At 41.6% G+C, this 23,783-nt stretch overlaps 1 protein-coding gene across 5 annotated transcripts in view; it reads right to left on the bottom strand.

Moving 5' to 3' along the window:
• The window catches only part of BTBD7 (BTB domain containing 7), an 83,721-nt gene that overhangs the window by 19,179 nt on the left and 40,759 nt on the right, over positions 1 to 23,783 (bottom strand). For 4 of the 5 annotated variants that reach the window (XM_079768876.1, XM_079768873.1, XM_079768875.1 and 1 more), the window contains exons 4-5: positions 8,556 to 8,764; positions 7,024 to 7,099 (exon numbers count right to left, since the gene is read on the bottom strand). In XM_079768876.1, the coding sequence (XP_079625002.1) occupies positions 7,024 to 7,099; positions 8,556 to 8,764 (285 nt within the window). The remainder of the gene's footprint in view (positions 1 to 7,023; positions 7,100 to 8,555; positions 8,765 to 23,783) is intronic. The other variant, XR_013813419.1, reaches the window with a different exon arrangement.

The following is a 23,783-nucleotide window of genomic DNA, read 5'->3' as shown; positions in this document are numbered from 1 at the left end:
GAAGTTTAGTTAATAAAAATGTTCTGACAGAGAAAAAGCATGGTGTCAACAGTACAATAACATTCTTTTATGATTTTCCTGCACTACAGAATAGAGGATTTTTTTCTGTACACTAACTCAAAGGAAAAGATGATAATCTATTAAAATCTAGTTTGACTGAGGGCTTTTTCTTAAGCTTTCCCACTTTTGTGACCAGATTTTAGTACAATAAGGACACTGTAGAGCAAGTGCTATTTCTGGTCACTGTAGATTAATGGTACACTCATTAGGCTACCATTTATTTAAAAGCAATTTAACAAGATATTAATCTCCTGGCAGCAAAATAAGGTACATTCTAAGATTCTTTGCTAGTCTCTCAAATTTCCATAAAATGGGAATGTTCCTGCATATAAATGAACCCTTTAATCTCTGACATGTATATTTCCATTGTCCAGATCCAAGAATAAAGGTTTTCTTTATTGGGTATTAGTGAAAGGGGAAGATTTACATGCTTACAATACTGAGGTGGGAAAAATTTACATAAATGTTGGGAATCTTTAATCATGTCTTTCATCTAGGTGGTGTATTTTTTAAAAAAGGATATCTTTATTATTCACGAATATAAATGCCAGATATTTTGCAAAGTCTGTAGGCAAACTGGTATTTCCCTTAAATCTGTGGGCGGCAAACTGCGGCTCGCGAGCCACATGCGGCTCTTTGGCCCCTTGAGTGTGGCTCTTCCACAAAATACCACGGCCTGGGCGAGTCTATTTTGAAGAAGTGGCGTTAGAAGTTTAAAAAATTTGGCTCTCACAAGAAATTTCAATCATTGTACTGCTGATATTTGGCTCTGTTGACTAATGAGTTTGCTGACCACTGCCTTAAATCATGTGATAGGTATGTAAAGAGATTGTTTTTGAGAAGTTAAGCTTTTACTGCAGTTGTGTGCAATAAAATTGCTGCAAGTGTGTGAAAAAGGTTTTTGTCCTCGCCTTGCTATGACCTGGCTTCATACTTATACAAGGCATTGCTTTAAAAAACACAACTTTTTTCTTTAGTAGTGTTTTCAAATGCAATCTTACATTAAACTCCCAAATATGTAACAGGTAAGGTCAGAACCCTAATCTATGAAGGTGACTGAAATAAAGGTGTAATCTGGTTTGCTTAGCTTCCTTCTTATCCCTGTAAAAGAGCCTGACATTCTAACCCAATCAGAAAACTACTATTTTTTTTTCAACCCTTGCTCAAGGATATGTTTTTAATTGATTTGAGAGAGAGAGAGGGAGAGAGAAACATTGATCAGTAAGTGCCTCAATTGAACCCGCAACCTTCCAGTGTATGGGACGACACTCCAACCAACCTGACCAGGGCTGAAAGCTACTACTTTAAGGGAATTTTATCAAGATGGTCATTATCTGGCCCAAATAAATATGGCATTACCAATCTTATGTCAATGAAAACAAACAAAAACCTATGGCTATAATGATTATGTAACATGACATACACCCAATTCTTGTTACTTGGCCAACTATCTATGATAATAAAAGCGTAATATGCTAATTAGACCGGACATCCTTCCGGATGACCTTCCAGATGAAGCCGGGGCTGCGAGAGAAGCCCTGGTCCCCGGTGCCTGCCGGTGGCTGGAGGGAAGCCAGGTTCCTGGGTGCCAGAGGAAAGCCGGTGTCGGCAGCCAGGGGAAGGAAGGCCTACTCTTGTACAAGTTTCAAGCATCGGGCCTCGAGTCCTATATAATAAAACCCTAATATACAAATCGACCGAACAGCAGAATGACCGGTTGCTATGACACGCATTGACCACCGGGGGGCAGATGCTCAATGCAGAAGATGGGCTCATAGCTGGAGAGCACTGTAGGTGGGCAGTAAGGAGCAAGGGGTCCCAGACTGCGAGCACCCCAGACTGGGAGAGAGCACAGGCTGGGCTGAGGTACTCTCCAAGTGCACAAATTTCATGCATCGGGCCTCTAGTCAGTCTCTCTCTCTCTCTCTCTCTCTCTCTCTCTCTCTCTCTCTCTCATATATATATATATATACACACACACACACACACACACACACACACATACACATAAATATATATATCCTATATAATAAAAGCCTAGGTGGCATCACGCGACGTCGCCACAAGATGGCTGACCTCGCTTCATCACAAGATGGCCACCACAAGATGGCTGGCAGGGGAGGGCAGTTGTGGGCGATCAGGCCGGCAGGGGAGGGTAGTTGTGGACAAAAGGCCAGCAAGGGATGGCAGTTGGGGGCGATTGGGCCAGCTGGGGGAAACCAGGCCTGCAGGGGAGGACAGTTGGGGGGGGGGACCAGGCCTGCAGGGGAGGGCAGTTGGGGGCAAGATCAAGCCAGCAGGGGAGATAGCTGGGGCCAATCAGGCCAGCAGGGGAGGACAATTGGGGACAATCAGGCCGGCAGGGGAGCAGTTAGGCGTCAATCAGGCCGGCAGGGGTGTGGTTAGGGGGTGATCAGGCTGGCAGGCAGAAGTGGTTAGAGGCAATTAGGCAGGCAGGCAGGCAGGCGAGCAGTTGAGAGCCAGCAGTCCTGGATTGTGAGAGGGATGTCCCCCATGGGGTCCCAGATTGGAGAGGGTGCAGGCCGGGTTGAGGGACACCCCACCCCTGTGCACGAATTTCGTGAACCGGGCCTCTAGTATATATTTCCTCCTATATAATAAAAGGGTAATATGCTAACAGACCAAATGGCAGAACAATCAAAGCGTAATCCTATCTAATAACAGAGTAACATGTAAATTACCATCACTCCGCTACGCCCATGATTGGGTGGCGGGAGGCTGGGGGGCGGGACTCGGGGTGGCCTATCCGGCCATTGAGAGGCACGGATCCGCTGCCACTGAGGGAGGCTACCCTGCTGTTGAGAGGTGCAGGGGGCGGGACTCCCGCCCCCTGCGCCTCTCAACAGCCAGATCTGCGGCTGCTGAGGGGGCCTGCCGCGGACACCCAGCTGCGCCTCTCAACGGCAGGGTAGCCAGGTGTCCGCGGCAGCCCCCCTCAGTGGCCGTTGAGAGGCGCAGGGTAGCCCCCCTCAGCGGCCGCGGACCATCAAAAGCGTGGGAGCTGGGTGCCAGTCTGCTCCGGCACCAGGCCTTTCAGAAGCCTCCAGCTCGGCAGAGGCTTCTGAAAGGCCTGGTGCACCAGCAGCCAGGCACCCAGCTCCACCGCGAAAAGCGAAAGCGTGTAGGGGACCCTACACGTGCATGATTCAATCATGCACTGGGCCTCTAGTATGCTAATGATATCCTAAGGCTGTTCAACTGCTCGCTATGACATGCACTGACCACCAGGGGGCAGACAGTCGACTGGTCGACCAGTCCCTATGACGTGCACTGACCATCAGGGGGCCATGCTCTGACCAGTAGGTTAGCTTGCTGCTGGGGTCTGGTCGATCGGGACTGAGCGAGATGGGCCAGACATGCCCTGGAGCTCTCCCACGGTCCCTCCCTGCACCGGTGGGGTCCCTCAGCCTGGCCTGCGCCCTCTCACAATCCGAGATCCCTCGGGGGATGTTGGAGAGTCGGTTTCAGCCCGATACCGCAGCCCACTCCCCTTGGGAGGGCGCCAGATGCAGGGCTCATGGCTGGCGAGCGCTGCTATGGCAGCGTGAGCCTCTTCTGATTGGGACTGATTGGGCACGCCCATGGCAGGCACAGTGGGGCCGGAATGAGTGGGAGCAGCATGTAGGAGCTGCAGGCGACATTAGACTGTGGGTTTCAGCCTGATCCCTGCATGCCACCCAAAGGGACCTTATCTATGCACAAATTTGTGCACCGGGCCTCTAGGCTATATATAAAAGCCTAAGAGACCGGAATGACCAGTTGTTAGGGCGCACAATGACCACCAGGGGGCAGGCACTCAATGCAGGAACTGCCCCCTGGTGGTCAGTGCGCTCTCACAGTCAACCTCCCTCAGCCGGCCAACCTCCCACAGTCCCTCCCCCAGGCCATCAGGCCCCAATCACCTGATGAGGGCCGAACCCTAGGCTGGGACAGGGAACCGGGAGTAGGTGGCAGCGGGTGCAGCCCCTTTCCAAGGGGGGCCGAGGGCCAGCTCCCTCCTCAGGGCCAGCGGCCAACCACCCACACCCTGTCCCTCCCCCAACAGGCAAGTCCCTATTGGCCCGCCGCCCGCCTGCTGTGGTGGCATCACGGAAGCGAGGGAAGGGGTGGGGGGGGGGGGTAAAGCAGGGAACCGTGCAGTGACAATGTGGGCATTAGGCGTCCGTTCCTTCCGTGTCCAGCCCGGCAACTGTCACCTCCTCTCTCAATCCCGCTGGGGCCTTTTAGCACCGGGTTGGGGCGGGAAACTGGGAATGGGTGGCAGTGGACGCAGCCCCTTTCCCAGGGGGACCAAGGGCTGGCTCCCTCCTTGGTGCCTGAGGCCAATCTCCCGTGCCCTGTCCCTCCCTGCAGCCAGCAGACCCCAATTGACCCGCTGCCCGCCCACCGCAGTGGCGGCACAGCGGCGAGGGAAGGAGGAGGGTAGGAGCCGGGGAACTGCGTGGTGGCAGCATTGGCATCCGTCCCTTCCACACCCGGCCGGAGACTGTCACCTCCTCTCCCGACCCTGCCAGGGCCAGCGGGCCCCGATCGGCCCGGCCCTGATGGCCAGCCAGGCCTAGGGACCCCACCCATGCACGAATTTCATGCAACGGGCCTCTAGTGTTCTATAAAGCCGCTGTGAACACTGAATCACTGCTCCTAAGGGAAACACAGGGGTAGGTTCCAGTGAGCCTCTGGTCACATTTTTGCCAACTGATCAAGATATAAGTTTGTCTTATGTGTGTTTCTGTTTAAAGAAACCTTAGTAATATATATGTTGATTCATTAACACTGAACTCATGGCCAACAGATAACTCATACCTGAACAAAGCTTATCTAACACACATTATCTCTGTGAGGAACATCACAGCCTTCGTGTGCTTAGGAACATTAGACAGCACTAAGCATTACACTTGGAGGCCATTTTAAACAGTGAGATTACCCCCAAACCTTGTAAGAATGAGAAAAACATGGCACTAAACACACTGTGAAAGGACATGTTTACAATATGAGAGCAGAAACAAGAAGGCAAAGCATCACCTTGTTTCACATTAAAGTGAGAACATATGCACCAGGAGACTCAAATTTTTTTGTCACTCTGCACATGTCTGCAAATGTCCATGAAAGTGTTAAGAGTACTGATTTGGGAATGCAAATACATTTTAGCAAGTAGGTGAATTTGCAAATACACAATCTGCAGATAAGGGGGACAGACTGTATACTGGCATTACAAAAATGTCCCAAATTAATAGTAGTGGTTATTTTATTAAAAATTTCAAATCTTTGAATTTCTAAAGGCTTTTGCTGGCCACAGAGAAATAAATGAAATCATATGGGAAGACTGCTTTTGTTCCCTAGTACTTGAGTAGTAGTGTATTAAAGAGATATATAAAAAGGTTTAAAGGCAGGCTAGCTTGATATTTTTATATATTAAAAAACGTGGCAAACCAACTCTATAAACTTATTACTAAAAATTACTGACTTGAACACTTTAAAGTGTTGAACTTTGTGGTATGTAAGTTATCCTACCAAATAAAGATGGAATATGTTAATTGACTGTCACACCCTCACAAAGATGGTGGCACCCACAGCCAATAAGGAGGGAATATGCTAATTGACTGTCACGCCCTCAAAGATGGTGGCACACAGCCTTTCAGGATCGCCGGGGCAGTGGGCGCACAGCACGGCACAGCCAGGCCTGCCCCCCAGGCGGGTCCAGCCACTCCACGCACCTGCCTCCAGAGTCCCCCAGTCCCCTCAGCCCCCCAGCTGCCCAGGGTCAGCCCGAGGCGCAGGCAAGCCTCGAATGTCAGCTGCCCAGCCGCCCAGGGCTGGCCCGAGGTGCAGGCAAGCCTCAGATGGCGGCTGCCCAGCCGCCCAGGGCCACCCAAGGCTCAAGTAACCAGGGCGGGCCGAGGCTTGCACTGCCAGCAGAAGAGGTGTGATGGGGGCGTTGCCTTGCCCTGATCGCCAGTCACCTCCCACCCCTGAGGGCTCCCGGACTGTGAGAGGGCGCAGGCCCAGCTGAGGGACCCCCCCCCCACCCCGAGTGCATGAATTTTGTGCACTGGGCCTCTAGTATCTAAATAAAGCTGTTGGAAAATGACAGGGAAGGAAAGATTGTATTTAATTTTTCTAATTAAAGTTTTTTTGTTACATAGGAATACAATATCCTATGAAGAGAGGAGTACATGGGGGGTAGACTAATCCTAGATATAAATAAAAGAATCAGCTTCCAAAGTTGAAAGCTCACCTCCTTCATATGATGCTTCCATCTTTTCTAAAGTAGTCCCAATTGGAGGCCACTCAAAATTATTTCTCCCTTACCTTCCACAAATTTAAAATTAAACAGCAAATATGCTTTTTTTGGGTAGTCATATATATTTTTTTATTGAGGTAAAATTCACATAATATAAAACTCACCATTTTAGAAGAAGACTGGTTTTTTAATAAATTTACTTTGTGCATCCATCTTCACTCTCTAATTCCAGAACATTTTCATCAACAATATGCATTATAATACTTTAATTATTTCATTTCTACTACTACTGTAAATCAGTCAACATTTAATATTAAGCACATAGAAAGATAACATTAAAAGTATTCTGCCCTGGCCAGGTAGCTCAGCTGGTTAGAGCATTGCCCAGATATGCTAAAGTTGTGGGTTCAATCCCCAAAGCATATACAAGAATTAACCAATGAATGCATGGATGAGTAGAACAACAAACTGTTGTTTCTCTCTCTTCCTCTCTAAAAATCAATTATAAAAAAAGTATCCTTTTAAAGCTGTAAAATATAAGTTTGTGGTATATTTATTTCTAACAAAGTATACCCTCCTCTCCACTAAAGGATTTTGCCAAATGTAAAAATTTTTCTTTTCACTAGGCAACAGTGATTATTGTCAAGACTGACATGTAGCATCCTGTCAGTAAGCTTTTGGGAAAAACAGTGCAAGCTTACCTCTGTCTGCTATTCTTTTCATCAGCTGGTGCTCACCCCATTTAATCAGATATTTAAGGATATCTTGCTCACTTGCCTATAATAAAAAAATGGTTTATACTTATTTTGGTGAAATTAAATGGTTAATTTCATTAATGACTTCTCCTATGTCATAAAGTAAATACAACATGCAACTTGCCTACCACAATTCACTCTTTACACTAGCTGTCTGAAATGTTCCAGTTAAACTTTTTGTCCGTCAACAGCAAATACAAAGATTGCATTTATTACATGGGTTTTGCCCAGTAATCTCACTCTTGGCTCCAACTAAATTTTTTATTCTTATTTCCATCTTTGTTTTTTTCTTTATCTTGTTTTCTTCACCTATTTTAAATTTATTTTATCTTACTACATGGTCTTTATACAGCTGCCTTAAATTCTTTTTTGGGACAAGATAGAGATAAAGAAATAAAAATTAAAGAATTAAGGATACAGTGTGGCTACTATCTCCTGCAGGAACAATCCCCACAAGATATTCTACTGATTTTAAGACCCTTTAAGCACAATTTGTGAAATGCCAAGGTGCCCCTCATTTCTTCATATTTTATCTAAAATCTTAAAGCAAATCTAGGCTGCTCTCCAAGGTTTTTCTAAGAAGAAACACAAAGCTTCTAAAGATAATAATCTGAGAACTGACAAATCCTAACTTCCATGATGCATGCAGTCTGGACAAGTAAAACAAGGTTAATAAACACAGATCTTAGTAAATCAAATCCAACATGACAACATTTGTGCTGCAATCAGAGCACAGATACTAAATGACTTATTTAACTTTTCACTGCACTTCTGAGATGAAAGCATTTTATAATTTCTCTAGTAAAACTATAAAAAGTAAATGGCTTAATGGGTTTTTGTCTTCATAACTTTTAAAACTGCTGTACAATTTTCTGCATCATATTCATACAACCAATGCAAAAGAAAATTAAGCTTGAACATACCTAAAAATACTTTTGCAATATTTAAAATCTGTTAGTTTTAGTTACCAAATTATAGATAGATATGTAAGTCAAGAACACAAAATTTGCTAAAAACTGTTTTGGATTAAAAATAAGTAGTTGAAAACATTATTATACTTTGGTAGTACACATATACAGTTTTTATGAGTATTTGAGTAGATAAAAAATTACTACTACTACTTTGTGCTGTTTCAACTACTGTCTACAGCTTAAGTATCTCACACTCTACCAAAAATAAGAAACTGTATATGTATAGTGAATTCACTACTCGTGGAAGCCAAGAAAATCACTGTTGGGATGTGCTTCTGACCCTGCCTACTGCCTCAGCCCCTTTGGTGTGGTTAGTCAGGACCCAGAACGGCTCACAATGTTGTCAGAGTGCATGAAGGGCCAGAGTGCCACAGGCTTTGTTGTACAAATGTGAAGAGGGCATTCCTGGGTAGGTTGATCTCCCTAGATGGGAGAACAACAGGGTACAGATGGGTTCTTGGTGCACATATGAATGACAATGAATCTGAGAGGTGTATAAATGGTTACCTGTAGGTAGTCAGACTGGATAGCAGTAAGTAGATGGTCTTTGCTGAGCTCATAAAAAACATCCGAAGTCATGACCTGGGAAAATTCCTCACAGAGGAAATGTAAAGCTTGTCGGTGCACCCATTTAGAGCCATATGGATGAGAGCTCCACTTGAGGATGGCAATTAAGGTATCTAATGAGATGCTCTCAGCAATGATATCCTCACAGCCTAAAAAAGAAGGCAAATACTTCTTGAGATTAATCATAAATATTACTCAATGAACATTAGTGTGTTTGACACTATACCTAAAAGTAGCCATAGTAAAAAAGAACAAGGAGATAAATAAAATCTCATGGAAATCACCAAGACTTGGTGGGATGGGGTAATAATAAGTAACAATAGACTATGACTTCTATAGGAAATCTGCTGTTCCAGAGACAGATCCATAGAAAAAGGCAGGGAATCCTCACAATTGTTTAAGAAAATAAATATCTATGTGAAAATCCCCACAATTTGAATAAGGCACTAAAGTGGAGGATATTGAACCAAAGGGAAAGAAAATTAGGTAAAAATGATAGAGTTGTAGGAATTTGCCAGAGGAAGAATATGGATGACAACTGACTGACAAGAACCTGCACTTGCAAAGAAGGTGGGCTATCTTCTATCTATGAACTATGAGGACATATGCTCTTTGTATCACCCTAATAAAAAAACTTGCCCTTTGACAGTTTAATACCTCATAATACAGATAAAATTTTGCAGTTTGATGCTCATCTGGGATTAATTCTGTTGAGTTAAAAATAAATAAGTAGTTTAAGTGAAAAGAAGAAAAGGATAAGGATCCTCGAGTAAGTGACTTAAGAGCTAGAAAGAAAGGGGGAGGAAATCCGAGGCTAGTCAGCTATTTTCCTTAGAAAAGATCATTTCAAAATATAAATAAAATCTGAGCGACAAAGATTGTAGAAGAGAAAATGGCTAAAGTTGGTCAGAAATTCTTCATAACTAAGTTTACTAAAAAATAAAAAAGGACCCTGATAATGTGGGGGGCTGGGGGTGTGAGTGCTGTAAAAGATATATATAGCCAAAAGAAAGTACATCAATGAACTCCAAAGACTTCCAAAGCTCAAAATTACTGTGAGACTATGAAAGGTGAAGAGAAAGGTAATGAATCCAATTTTCAGGTGACAAATCATTAGTAGCCAATATAAACTCTGCAAAAAGTAATGCTTCATTATTTCCTTTTCTTATATGGTGCCAGATAAGGAGAATATCATAGAGAAATGTGTAACCTATCTTCTGCAGAACATTTAACAAAATACTTCCTGCTATTTCTAGATTGCTAGCTCCACAAAACAGGGACTGCTTTCTTCACTCTATCTCTAGCACCTTCTTTTCTTGCACATGGTACATACTAAATAAAAATCTGTTGAATGTACAAATGAGATCTTTGCAGATATAATGAAGAGATGTAGATGGATGACAGAACAATGATTAACAGAACCATTTGTCAGTAGCACTGATTAACTTGGGGGATGCACTGGCAAGTCTCAGTTTTTGTGATGTTTATCAAGAACTTGAACGAAGACATGGAAAGTATGCTTCAAAATCTCGATGCCCTAAAACTTGGAAACATAGTTAACAACCCACTAGATTATAATTGGATAAAATGATGGGTCAAAATGAAGATGAAATATAACTAGGAAAAATAGTAAGTTCTATAATTAGATCAAAGAAAATCAATTGCACAGTAGATGACAGGGGAGAGTTAGCTTAATTACCACCTACGTAAAAATAATATCTGGGTATTAAGTGAATGAATGTAAAACATAACATGGCTGCTATAAAGCTGAAGCAATATCAGACTTTTAAGATATAAGCATAGCCCTGGCTGCTGTGGTTCAGTTGGTTGGGCGTCGTCCCCTGCACCAGGAGGTTGTGGGTTTGATTCCTGGTCAAGAGCACATGTCCTGGTTGCGGACTTGATCCCTGGTAAGAGGCGTGCAGGAGATAGCCAATTGATACTGTGCTCTCACACTGATGTTTTTCTCTCTTTCTCCCTCTCTAAAAATCAATAAACTATTCTTTAAAAAAAACAAAACAAAAAACCATGCATAGAGTACTAATCAAAGGAATAACTTTGCACTGCTCCCCTGCGGGGTGTATATTCTGCCCTGGGCCCTGTGTTTTAAGATAGGGCACTAACAAAACTCCAGAATCCTCAGAGGAGAAAGTTTAAGACTTGTCATAGGAGAAAAGGCCCAAGCAAACAGTATTATTTCGCTTATGTCTCTAAGGAGAGACTAAGCTATCTTTAACCCTTTGTACGCCATAAGTGTCTAAAGACGCTAAATTCAAAATATCGTGGCGTGTGGGGATGGTTTCTGTTTTGGACGGGTGGCAGTTAAGTGGATGGATCTTTGTGAGGCAAAGGAGAAAGGACTGACTTCTCTGTTGTTCCTAGGGCAGGTCCTGGGAATCAAATAGATGTTAAAAGATGGATCTTGACTCAATATTAAGAAATATTTCTAATTTCAAGTTTCTAACAATTAGAATTGCTCTCCTTTCCTCCCCTCATAAAAAGGATCCTTATTGAAAAATGTAGGAGCAAAGGCTGACTAATCACATTAGAAACAGAAGACAAAAAACCCCTATAGTAGATATGGAACTAAGGTCAGATGACATTTAGGCTGCTTTCGCCACAAAGATAAAGTCATTTTTAGAAAAATGTAACAGTAAACATAAGAATAATTAAATCTAAAGATTAAAATTTAATTTAAACATTAAAATGAAATCCTTAAAAACAACACCGAGATCACCACAATAAAATATGCATGTAAACACCACCCAAAGACATGAATATGTGCTGATGAGAACTGATAAATATGGGAAAGTTCTAAATAGTTCTTGCGGTTTTATGGTGAGCCTGAAAACCATGCTGAGGACAGGCCTCTCCCAGTAGCCAGTGGAGGACTTCTGTCAAGTCTGTTGTTTTAAGGTAGGCATTGGACTAGAATTGAGTATGATAAGTCAATCTGATAGATGTGTTTTGGAATGAAGCAGAGGAAATTAGAAACACATACACTCACACACACACACTATTTAAAATAACTATTTAAAAGGATGTATCACAACCCTACTAAGCCAGGATACTGGCAGAGTTAAATAAAGAAAACTAATGATAACATATTAAACTGGTGGTTTACAAAGAAGTAAGACACAGTAAGAAAAAAAATGGGTTTTGAAACCATACAGATTGGACTGGAAATCCCACCTTGACCACTTAGAACCAAAGTCGCTTAACCTCGCTGAGCCTGAAATGTTCTCATTTGTATTAAACTCCTAACTTAGGGTTATTATGAGGTTGAAATGAGACTGCACCCTTGACACCCTTCATTTATTAACATTCTAGAGTACCTATTTGCTAAGTTCTGTGAATGCACAGCTCCTTTAACCGCACACTTTCCTGGGTGATGTCATCTGCCTCCATGCTCTTAATTAACTCTCACTGAATCCTTATGACTTTCAAGTCTACAGTCCCAGCCCAGAGCTCTCTAATTCCCAGACTCACTCCTTAACCTTTTGCACTCGGATGTCGAGTGTGACTCGACATGGTTAGCATCGGTAGCAGCTCGTATGTCGAGCCACACTCGACACGTAGTTTCACCGCGGTGGGAAGGGGTATTTTTGTCTATTTTTCTAGTATCTTTTCTTGTTTTCCTTAGCATGAAAGGACAAGTAAAATGTAAATGCCGTCTCAACTGATGCCACCACCTAAGCTTATCTTTTGCTTAGGCAGCAATCTTGAGTAGGAGGGTCCAAGGCATGAGTCGTTGCACCATGCCTTTTTGAGCTTGCATCATCTTCCCTTGGTAAAGAACCTTCCTTATCTCCTATGTTTGTTTAGGTTTCTACTAGCATATCACAGATGTTGTCATGACACAGGGTTTAGTTGGATGATTGGTTTGCCCCCTAGCAGTCGCACGTAATGAGTGAATTTCCCCTCCTCAGGATGGATAAGTTTTCCAAAGGCATAGAAAGCAGCGATGATGAATATTACTTCTAAAACGAAGAAAAAAGTGAAAAATGTAATAGTGACAAAAGTGAGTTCTCCGAGGATGCGAGTGGAGATGATGAACAAATCACTGGTCCTAGTGGAACTACAGAAAGGAAAAAGTCCCTTGCTTTGCCCAAAGATCTGGCTGAAAGTACTGACAGTGACAGTGACATTGAATTCATAAAGGCAAAACAAAGACGCACAATTGTTTATTCGAGTGAGAGTGATGGAGATATAGGTGATATCATTGAGAATTCGGGTATAATACCCAGTGAAAGTTACGTTTCTAGGGGAAAACAGGAAAAAGAAAAGTGGACATCTACCTCTGTGAATGACAAAGAGCCTAGCAGAATCCCTTTCTCCACTGGTCAGTTACAGGTTGGACCTCAAGTTCCTTCTGAATGTGCCACACCAATAGACATTTTTCAGTTGTTTTTTACTGAGATGTTGATAAAAAATATAACAGATGAGACAAATGAGTATGCTAGGCATAAAATTAGCCAGAAAGAACTATCCCAGCGATCCACTTGGAATAATTGGAAAGATGTGATGATAGAGGAAATGAAGGCTTTTCTTGGTGTAATACTAAATATGGGTGTATTGAATCACCCCAACTTGCAGAGTTGTTGGTCCATGGATTTTGAGTCTCATATACCATTTTTTCTATCTGTTTTCAAAAGAGAAAGGTTCTTGCAAATATTTTGGATGTTACACTTGGAAAACAACCAAAAGTCAAGTAAAGATTTGAGAACAAGAATCGAGAAGGTAAACTGCTTCTTGTCATACCTTGAAATGAAATTTAGGGAGAGATTCTGTCCTGGAAGAGAGATTGCTGTTGATGAGGCTGTTGTTGGTTTCAGGGGAAAGATACACTTCATCACATAAAATCCTAAAAAGCCAACAAAATGGGGTATTCGTTTATATGTCCTCTCAGATTCAAAATGTGGTTACGTACATTCATTTGTCCCTTATTATGGAGGAATAACATCTGAAACGTTGGTGAGACCTGATCTCCCTTTTACTAGCAGAATAGTTTTAGAGCTTCATGAAAGATTGAAGAACTCAGTACCTGGTTCTCAAGGTTATCATTTCTTCACTGACAGGTATTACACTAGTGTCACTCTTGCAAAGGAATTGTTCAAGGAAAAAACACACTTGACAGGGACAATAATGCCCAATAGGAAAGATAATCCACCTGTTATCAAACATCCAAAGCTAATGAAAGGAGAGATAGTGGCTTTCAGGGATGAAAATGTAATGCTTCTTAGGTGGAAAGACAAGAAGATAGTCACAATGCTCAGTACATGGGACACTTCAGAGACTGAGTCTGTGGAAAGGAGAGTGGGTGGTGGTGGGAAGGAAATAGTTCTCAAACCCAAGGTCGTGACCAACTATACAAAGTTTATGGGGGGTGTTGATATAGCTGATCACTACACAGGCACATACTGTTTTATGAGGAAGACTCTAAAATGGTGGCGTAAATTGTTTTTCTGGGGGCTTGAGGTCAGTGTTGTAAATTCCTATATATTGTACAAAGAATGCCAAAAAAGAAAAAATGAAAAACCAATAACGCATGTGAAATTTATTAGGAAACTATTATATGATCTTGTTGGAGAATTCAGAGATGGTACACTAACTTCCAGGGGTAGATTATTATCCACTAACTTAGAGCAACGTTTAGATGGAAAGCTCCATATAATCACACCTCACCCTAACAAAAAACACAAAGATTGTGTTGTTTGTTCTAACAGAAAAATCAAAGGAGGAAGAAGAGAGACGATTTATATTTGTGAAACATGTGAATGTAAACCAGGTCTTCATGTGGATGAATGTTTCAAAAAATATCACACCATGAAAAATTATAGATTAAAATTACTCTTTGAATGTATCAATAATTTGAAATATTAAAAAATCCAAATAAATAAGTTTGTATGAAAAGAAACTCCAGTTTTTTATTCTACTGCCGCACTTTGTAAAATCTGGGGTATTTAAAAAATTAAATCCTGAGTAGAATAAAGGAATCGAGAAAAAAGCAAGCGAGTGCAAAGGTTAAACTTCCCACTGAAGAGATCCACATGAAAATTCTGCAGACATCTCAAATTCAAAAATCATTAATTTTATTTGAGGAATCTAGTACCCCGTTTTTAATCCCTATTTCTTTAAAAAGAAGGATATCTAGCCCTGGCTGGGTAGCTCCATTTGTCCAGATATGCTAAGATTACAGATTTGATCCCTGGTCAGGGCACATACAAGCAGCAACCAATGAAAGCGTAAATAAGTAAAACAACATATGGGTATTTTTCTCAAATCAATAAAATCAATCAATCAATACAAAGAAGGATATCTCATCTCCCCAGTCACCAAAGCCAGAAACCCGAGTACTATTATTGAGTTCTTCTCCTGAAGCCCATATACAAGCTACCATCAATTACTGACCACCCTATTCTTATTTTAAATCCACCCCCTCCAATGAAATTGAATCACTATATCACTCATAAAAATTAACTCAAAATGGATTAAGAACTTAAATGCAAGACCTGAAACTATAAAATTCTTAGAAGAAAACTTCAGAAAAAAGCTTCTTGATATTGGTTTTAGAAATGACTTTTGGATGTGGCACTAAAAGCAAAAAATTAACCAGTGGGATATCAAACTAAAAATGCCTCTGTACAGAAAAAGAAACAATCAGCAAAATGAAAGGCAACTTACAGAATGGGAGAAATATTTGCACACCATGTATCTAATAAGGTGTTAATATCCAAAATATGTAAGAAATTGATACATCTCAATAGCAAACAATCTGATTAAAACATAGGGGATTTGAAAAGACGTTTTTCTAAAGACATACAAATGGCCAACTAGTACATAAAAAGGTGCTCATATCACTAATCATCAGGTAAATGTAAATCAAAGCTACAATGAGAAATAATCTCACCTGTTAGGCTATTATCAAAGAGATAGTATTAGCGAGGATGTGGAGAAAAGGGAACCCTGGTGCACTGTTAGGAAATGTAAGTTGATGCAGCCACTACAAAAAAACAGTATGGAGGCTACTCAGATTAAAAATAGAACTACCATATGATGTAGCAATCCCTCTTCCAGGTACATATAGCCAAAGATGATGAAATCACTATCTCAAAGAGATACCTGTGTTCCCATATTCATCACAGCATTACTCACAGTAGCCAAAACATGGAAACAACTCAAGTGTCCATCAACAGATGAATGGATAAAGAAAATGTGTTACAGAGGTTAAGGCAAAAGAAGATTTACAGTTGTGAGTATGCAAAACAAAGAGCTTATTTTTGTATTATTATTTATTAACTAGAGGCCCGATGCACGAAGATTCATGCTAGAATAGGCCTTCCTTCCCCTGGCTGCCGGCACCTCCTTTGCTCCGGCCGGGAGCCGCCTTTCTGCCTTTGCTCAGGCCTGGAGCCACCTTTCCACCTTCCCACGCTGCCCAGAGGCCCAGAGCAGCTGGGGCAGCGCAAAATGCCTGCATATGCAAATTAACCCACCATCTTTGTTGGATTAATTTGCATACTCATTCCTGATTGGCTGGTGGGTGTCGCAAAGGTATGGTCAATTGCATCTCTCTCTCTCTTTTTCTTTTTTTAAATATATTTTATTGATTTTTTACAGAGAGGAAAGAGAAAGGGATAGAGAGTTAGAAACATCGATGAGAGAGAAACATCGATCAGCTGCCTCCTGCACACCTCCTACTGGGGATGTGCCCACAACCAACTTACATGCCCTTGACCAGAATCGAACCTGGGACCCTTCAGTCCGCAGGCTGATGCTCTATCCACTGAGCCAAACCGGTTTCAGCAATCTTTCTTTTTTAATAGTGTAGATTATTGTATTATTTTTCATGTGAACAACCATAAACCTACTTTTGTCCCACCCTGTATATATAAAATGGAGTATTGTTCAGCCATAAAAAAGAAAACTCTGCCATTTGTGACATGGATAGACCCTAACTGCATTATTTAAAGTGAAATAACTCAGATAGAGAAAGACAAATACTGCATGATCTCATTTACATGTGATATCTAAAAACATCAAACCCATAGAAACAGAGCAGAATGATGGGTCACTAGAGCTGAGGAGTAGGGGAAATGGCAAACATTGTTCAAAGGGTACAAACGTTCAGTTACAAGTTGAATAAAGTCCAGGGATCTAACGAATAGCATGGTGACTATAGTTAACAATACTGTACTGTATATCTGAGATTCAGCTTTAATGTTCTCACCATAACAACAAAATGTTAATTATGTGAGTTAAAGGATGTGTTAACTAACCTTATTATGTTAAACACTAGAGACCCAGCGCACCCGCCCCGCCCACCCGCCTGCCACCCCGCCTTGACACCCTAACCTCTCCATCCAGAGCTCGAGCACACCTGGCCCCGCCCCCAACCCCTCCAGCCTTCTCTGGCCGCTTCAAGCCCCGCCCTCAGTCCCACAAGTTGCCTCGGGCTGGTCCCGCCTTCTCTGGGCACCTCCCTGCTTCCACCCTGTCTCTGGACGTGGCGGCTCCGTCCTGTCATGGCGCCAGAGGAGAGCGTGGAAGCCTCCTGCCTGTTGTGGCGTTTCGAGCGCCACTGCCTGGCGGTGTGTGCACCGCGCTCCTTCCCCTGGCAGGTGGGCAGCGGGCACGTGAGTGCAAGCAGTGGGTGGCAAAGGACTGGTGAGGGGGGTGCTACAGGCTCTCACCCTCGCCCTCCCTGCCACGGGATGGTCCCGCCTCCTCCAGGCGCATCCCCGCTTCTGCCCCATCTCCGGAGCAACAAGGTGGATCTGCCCCGGCGTGCACGCAGCCTCCTGCTGAACAGTTGTTACAGTGTGAGGGCGTCACAACCATTAGCATATTAGCTCTTTATTATATATAGGATTTTATAATCCATACATGTATCAAATCATTACATTGTACACTGTAAACTTATATATTACTAGAGGCCCAGTGCACAAAATTTGTACACTGGAGGAGGGCTCCCTCAGCCTGGCCTCTCACAGTCTGGAACCCCTTGGGGGATGTCTGCCTGCTGGCTTAGGCCCAATCAGGCCTAAGGTAGCAGTCAGACATCCCTCTCGCAGTCCAGGGCTCTCGCAGTCCAGGACCCCTCACTCCTTACCGCCCACCTGCAGTGGAGGCGGGAGAGGTTCCCGCCACCACCGCTGCACTCACCAGCTGTGAGCCTGGCTTCTGGCTGAGCAGTGTTCCCCCTGTGGGAGTGCACTGACCACCAAGAGGCAGCTCCTGCATTGAGCGTCTGCCCCCTGGTGGTCAGTGCATGTCATAGCGACCGGTTGTTCTGCCGTTCAGTCGATTTGCATATTAGGGTTTTATTATATAAGATTATTAAACTTATATATTAATTTTATCTCAATAAAGCTGGAAAAAAGAAATCTATATTAAATCTATTCTCATTACAAAAAAAAAGTAAGCTGAGTTTTCCTGGGTTTTATTTTTCATACCCTTTTGGCTAATGTTCACAATTTGGTTAAGTCTGTTGGGTAAAGAGGTATCATATAGAGGTAGAGTCAAAGTGTAACATAGTTATCTACATGGAAGTGTATCTTTTAAGTTTCTGCCGCTTTTAATAATCTTAAAAGATTTCCTTGCAATAGCTAAATGCCAGAAGGCACTACTAATATTACAGATCTATTCCAAATATCTTTCAATATATTTTAAAAGTTATGATCTCACACATTCTCCGGATGGATGAATATAAAAGAAACTGATAACACTGGTTACCTCTGTGAAGAGGATCTGAGTGGTTTGGGGACAAAAAGTTGGGAGGATTGGAGACTCTTCGCTGAATACTTTTTTGTACCTCTTTACTGTCTGTTCAGAAAGTCAAATAATAAAAAAACAAAAACAAAAAAAACATCAGACTATGGAAGTTGCTGTGTTTCTTCTCTCAGGGCTCAATATAAAATCAATCACTGACCACAAAATCTAGCAAATATTGGAAAGAAAATGAGAAGTTTCTCTACTTTGAGAACATTATTACTCCCTTCTGATGGGAAAGTAGTAATCAGCAGGATTCATGCTGCTTGTGTGTGAAAATGTACACTGATTGCTTGTACCCTTATTCTTACAGCTCTTGCCAAAATGAGTGAAAGGAAAAAGCAGACAAAGATGGGAAAGAAGCTGGAAACTCCTAGAGAATAACTTTTAGTAAATAAAGGAGGAGGCCAACGTACACAGACAACCATTGATGAAGATTGAAGTTTTCTCTTAAGCCATGAAAGGAAACAAACAAACAAACAAAAAGACTAAGTTTAAGAACCCTTAAGATTCTTAATTGAATACAGATTTATATTTCTTTAATGTTTACTGTATAAATTAATGTTCCCTAACACAGCATTTTTAATATTTATGCTTACGTGTTCTGGGAGGTAAATGAGAACAGCATAATGAAAAGGAAAAGCATTCATGGGGATGTCAGTTCTCTGGCACAGGCATCATAAATAAGCATCCACTATAGTATAACTCAGGGGATCTAACTGTGATCTACAGGATGCCTGAACTCCCTGAAAGTGAACACAAATTCTTATGCGCAGGCACCTCGCTGGAAGACAGATGCAAAATACACCTCTCGAGTCAGACTGACTAGAGGCCCAAGCCCAATTCCCTTTAGCTGTATGATGTGTAAAACTCTGCCTGTTTCCTCATCTGAAGAGTGTTTTCTAATCCTCAAAATTTACTTCATCAGATTATTTTGGGAGTCAAAAATATATATACACATAAATTAGTGCACTGTTTTAATTTATGGTAGAGAGTAAATAAACAGCAGCTAATTCTATAATTGTTTCCTTAATGAGGTACCCACTGTACTGGTGTGTTCCAACTCAAAAGTAAGCACTGGAATTTGCAGGGGATGAAAGATAGTAGGAAGGAGCAGGCTCAAGAGAGCAGAGCAAATCAAAGATCATAAAGGAAAGAGTCAGTGACAACCTAAATGTATTGTGCACTTTCCTCTCACAGATCATTTATTAAACTGTTAAATAAAAACAATCCTAGTACTCAGCATGTGAAAAACTCAGAGGTTCAAAGTTCCTTATCTAAAAACAAAAAATACCCACTTACCCCTCTGCCTGTCTACTACCCTTACACCATTTTCCCACTAGTGAGAAAACGTAAGTTAGCATCTTTAATTCTATTGTAATAAAAGAAAAATGCAAAGCTTTTGTGGGTAGACATGTTACGGTTTCAGAAAACTTTTTAATATTTACTGGTTATCTCTTAAATATGATCATGTGCTCCCTTCAAAATAATGCATCTCATAGATGATTTATTCTCAGAGATCATATTCTCCCTCTTGCTAAATAGGGGGAGTCAGAAAACAGATTCAAATCTTGGCCCTAACACTTTCTAGATGTAATCCCAGGTGACACTATTTTCAAGCTTCAGTTTATCGGTAAAATAGAGAAAATACCTACCACTGTGAATAATGTGAGTGAAGTGCTTAACTTAGTGCCTGGCAAAACACAGGTGCTCAAAAAACTCTACTGAGTAATAAAGTAAGAAAAATTTTAAAAGAATTAGTAATTTTAGATATGTAATTTATAGATTTTATCTAGTTAAAAGAGTTATGTATTTAAAAAACTCCACTAGGTCCTGGCAGGGTAGCTCACTTGACTAGAGCATCTCCATATGCCAAGGTTGTGGTTTAGACCCAGTCAGGTCACATGTAAGAAACCACCAATGAATGTATAAATAAGTGGAAATATAAACTTAAAACCAAGCCACTTCAAAATGGTTCTAACTCTATTTACGGTTGAAGAAGAATATGGTTAGAAATAGACATTTCAGTGTACAAATTACATTTTTCATTTTTGGCACTATTTTCAGATGCGTGGATATTTCACCTTCAAATTATATGTAAAGCATTTATCAGAAGTTTTATAGACATGTCAGTGCTAATATGAAGTATATAAAAATGTTTTAGTGGAAAGTACCAAAACAGAGCTCAAAATCTTTTAGTCTATCAAAGTCAACCACTTCGTGAAGATATAGTTAGCAAGGTTAGTCCATGTTAATTTATAATAGAAATGGATTCCTTTTCAACAAAATGTATGAAAAACAATAGTTGGAGGTAAGGAACTTTCTGAACAGCTTATATTCACTGTTTTAGCGGTTCTGGAAATACACTCCCAACTGTAAGATTTACTATTTTGGAAGTATTTATAAAAAGACTAGAGGCCCGGTGAAGCCTGGTGCATGACATTCGTGCATGGGGGTGGGGGGAGACCCTCAGCCCGGCCTGCGCCCTCTCGCAGTCTGGGACCCCTCAGAGGATGTCCGCCCGAGGGGTCCTTAGCACTGCAGTGGAGGCGGGAGAACTCCTGCCACCGCCATTTTATCCAAAGCAATATACGGATTTAATGCAACCTCAATGTCATTTTTTAAAGAAATATAACGAGAAATCATGAGATTTGTATGGAACCACAAAAGACCCAGAATAGACAAAGCAATACTGAAAAAAAAGAAGAAGGCTGGAGGTATCACGCTACCTGACTTCAAAATATACTACAGAGCTACAATAATCAAAACAGCATGGTACTGGCAGAGACACAGATCCACAGATCAGTGGAACAGAACAGAGAGCCCAGATATAAAACCACACATATATGGACAGATAATTTTCGACAAGGAGCCAGAAATGCACATTGGAGTAAAGATAGTCTCTTCAGCCCTAACCGGTTTGGCTCAATGGATAGAGTGTCAGCCTGTGGACTGAAGGGTCCCGGGTCCGATTCCGGTCAAGGGCCTGTACCTTGGTTGCGGGCACATCCCCGGTGGGAGGTGTGCAGGAGGCAGCTGATCGATGTTTCTCTCTCATCTCAATGATGTTTCTAACTATCCCTCTCTCTTCCTCTCTGTAAAAAAAATCAATAAAATATATTTATTTTTTAAAAAAGATAGTCTCTTCAATAAGAGACGGAAAACTGGAAAACTGGAAAGCCACATGGAAATGAATGAAACTGGCCTGCAGTTTGTCCCCATGTACAAAAATTAATTTAAAATGGATCAAAGACTTAGACATAAGACCCAAAACTGTAAGTCACATAGAAAAAAATATAGGTGCCAAACTTATGGACCTGGGTGGTAGAGAACATTTATGGACTTGACCCCAAAGGCAAGGGAGGTAAAGGCAAAAATAAATGAATGGGATTACATCAAACTGAAGAGTTTCTGCACAGCAAAAGAAACGGACAACAAAACAGCAGCCAACCAGATGGGAGATGATATTTGCAAACAGTAGCTCCAACAAAGGTTTTACTTCCAAAATATATAAAGAGCTCATAAAACTCAACACCAAACAAACAATCCAATCAAAAAGTGGGCAGAGGACCTGAAAATACACCTCTCCCAAGAAGACATACAAACAGCCAATAGATATATGAAAAGATGTTCAACCTCACTGGCAATCAGGGAAATGCAAATTAAAACTACAATGAGATACCACCTTACAACAGCTAGAGTGGCCATTATCAAAGAGACAAGCAACAAGTGTTAGAGAGGTTGTGGAAAAAAGGGAATCCTCATTCACTGCTGGTGGGAATGTAGACTGGTACAACCACTACGGAAAGCAGTCTGGCAATTCCTCCTACAATTAAAAATAGAGCTACCGCCTTAACCAGTTTGGCTCAGTGAATAGAGCATCGGCCTGCGTACTGAAGGGTCCCAGGTTCGATTCTGGTCAAGGGCATGTACCTTGGTTGCGGGCACATCCCCAGTAGGGAGTGTGCAGGAGGCAGCTGAATCAATGTTTTTCTCTCATCTATGTTTCTAACTCTCTATCCCTCTCCCTTCCTCTCTGCAAAAAATCAATAAAATATATTTAAACAAATAAAAAATAATAAAAATAAAAATAGAGCTACCATACGACCCAACAATCCTACTTCTGGGTATATACCCAAAAAACTCGAAATCATTTATATGCAAAGATACATGCACCCCTATGTTCACTGCAGCATTATTCATGGCCAAGAGCTGGAAACAGCCAAAGTACCCTATGATAGAGGACTGGATAAACATGTGGTATATATATACACAAGGAGTACTACACAGCCATAAGAAACAATGAAATAGCGTTATTTACAATAACATGGATGGACATTGAGAACATGATGTGAAGTGAAATAAGTCAAACAGAGAAAGCTAAGAACTATATGGTTTAACTCATATGTGGAATATAAAACTGAAACTTATGTATACAAACAGCAGTGTGGTGATTACCAGAGGGAGGGGGTGAGGGAAGAAAGGCGTCCTGAGGTGACAGGAGAAGATTTGACTTTGGATGGTAGGCACATGGTCCTACATACAGATTTTGTAAATTAGTAATCCACACATGTAACCTTTGTGTTCATGTAGACTAATGTCACCCCAATAAAATTTAAAATGAAAAAAAAAGGAAACAAATGAACAATACTAGAAATAGGAAAATAAAAAGGCTGATATAACAAAAATAAATAAATAAATAGCTTTTAAGATCTTAAAAGAACGGTGTGTCTTATTTTAGGCCCACTGACATCAAAAGTTTTGATCAGTCCATACAACTAACTATTCGGTTTTATTGTGAAAGTCATATACTAGTATAAACGGTGGTACATGTAAAGTGTAGCAAAAAACAGACACCTCAATAATTCAAGATGAAGTGTGATACCCTAAGTTTATAAGCCTTTCTCTATTTCAGAGTGTGTTGCACTGGGCAGCACCACTGGAGATGTTATATGCTATCTTCATGGTGACAAGACTTCAATATTCTTTCTATCTATCTATCTATCTATCTATCTATCTATCTATCTATCTAATTATCTATCTATCTATCTATCTATCTATCTATCTATCTATCTATCTATCTATCTAAATCCTTATCCCAGGATGTTTTTACTAATCTTAGAGAAGGGGAAGGATAGAGAGGGGAAGAAAGAGAGGGAGAGGGAGGGATGGAAGGAGGGAGAGAAACATGGGATGACGCTCTAACCAACTGAGCCACACTGGCCAGGGCTCAATGTACTCTTTAAATAAGTAGTACTGCCCTATCCAATTTGGCTCAGTGGACAGAGCGTCAGTCTGCAGACTGAAGAGGACCGGGTTCTATTCCAGTCAGGGGCACGTGCCCAGGTTGTGGGCTTGATCCCCAGTAGGGGGTGTACAAGAGGCAGCTGATCAATG

Source organism: Cnephaeus nilssonii, assembly GCF_951640355.1.
Source record: "Cnephaeus nilssonii genome assembly, chromosome: 4".
In the NCBI taxonomy this organism is placed as follows: Eukaryota; Metazoa; Chordata; class Mammalia; order Chiroptera; family Vespertilionidae; genus Cnephaeus; species Cnephaeus nilssonii.
The sequence above is the reverse complement of the archived record's forward strand: the minus strand, read 5'-3'. Positions and strand labels throughout refer to the sequence as shown.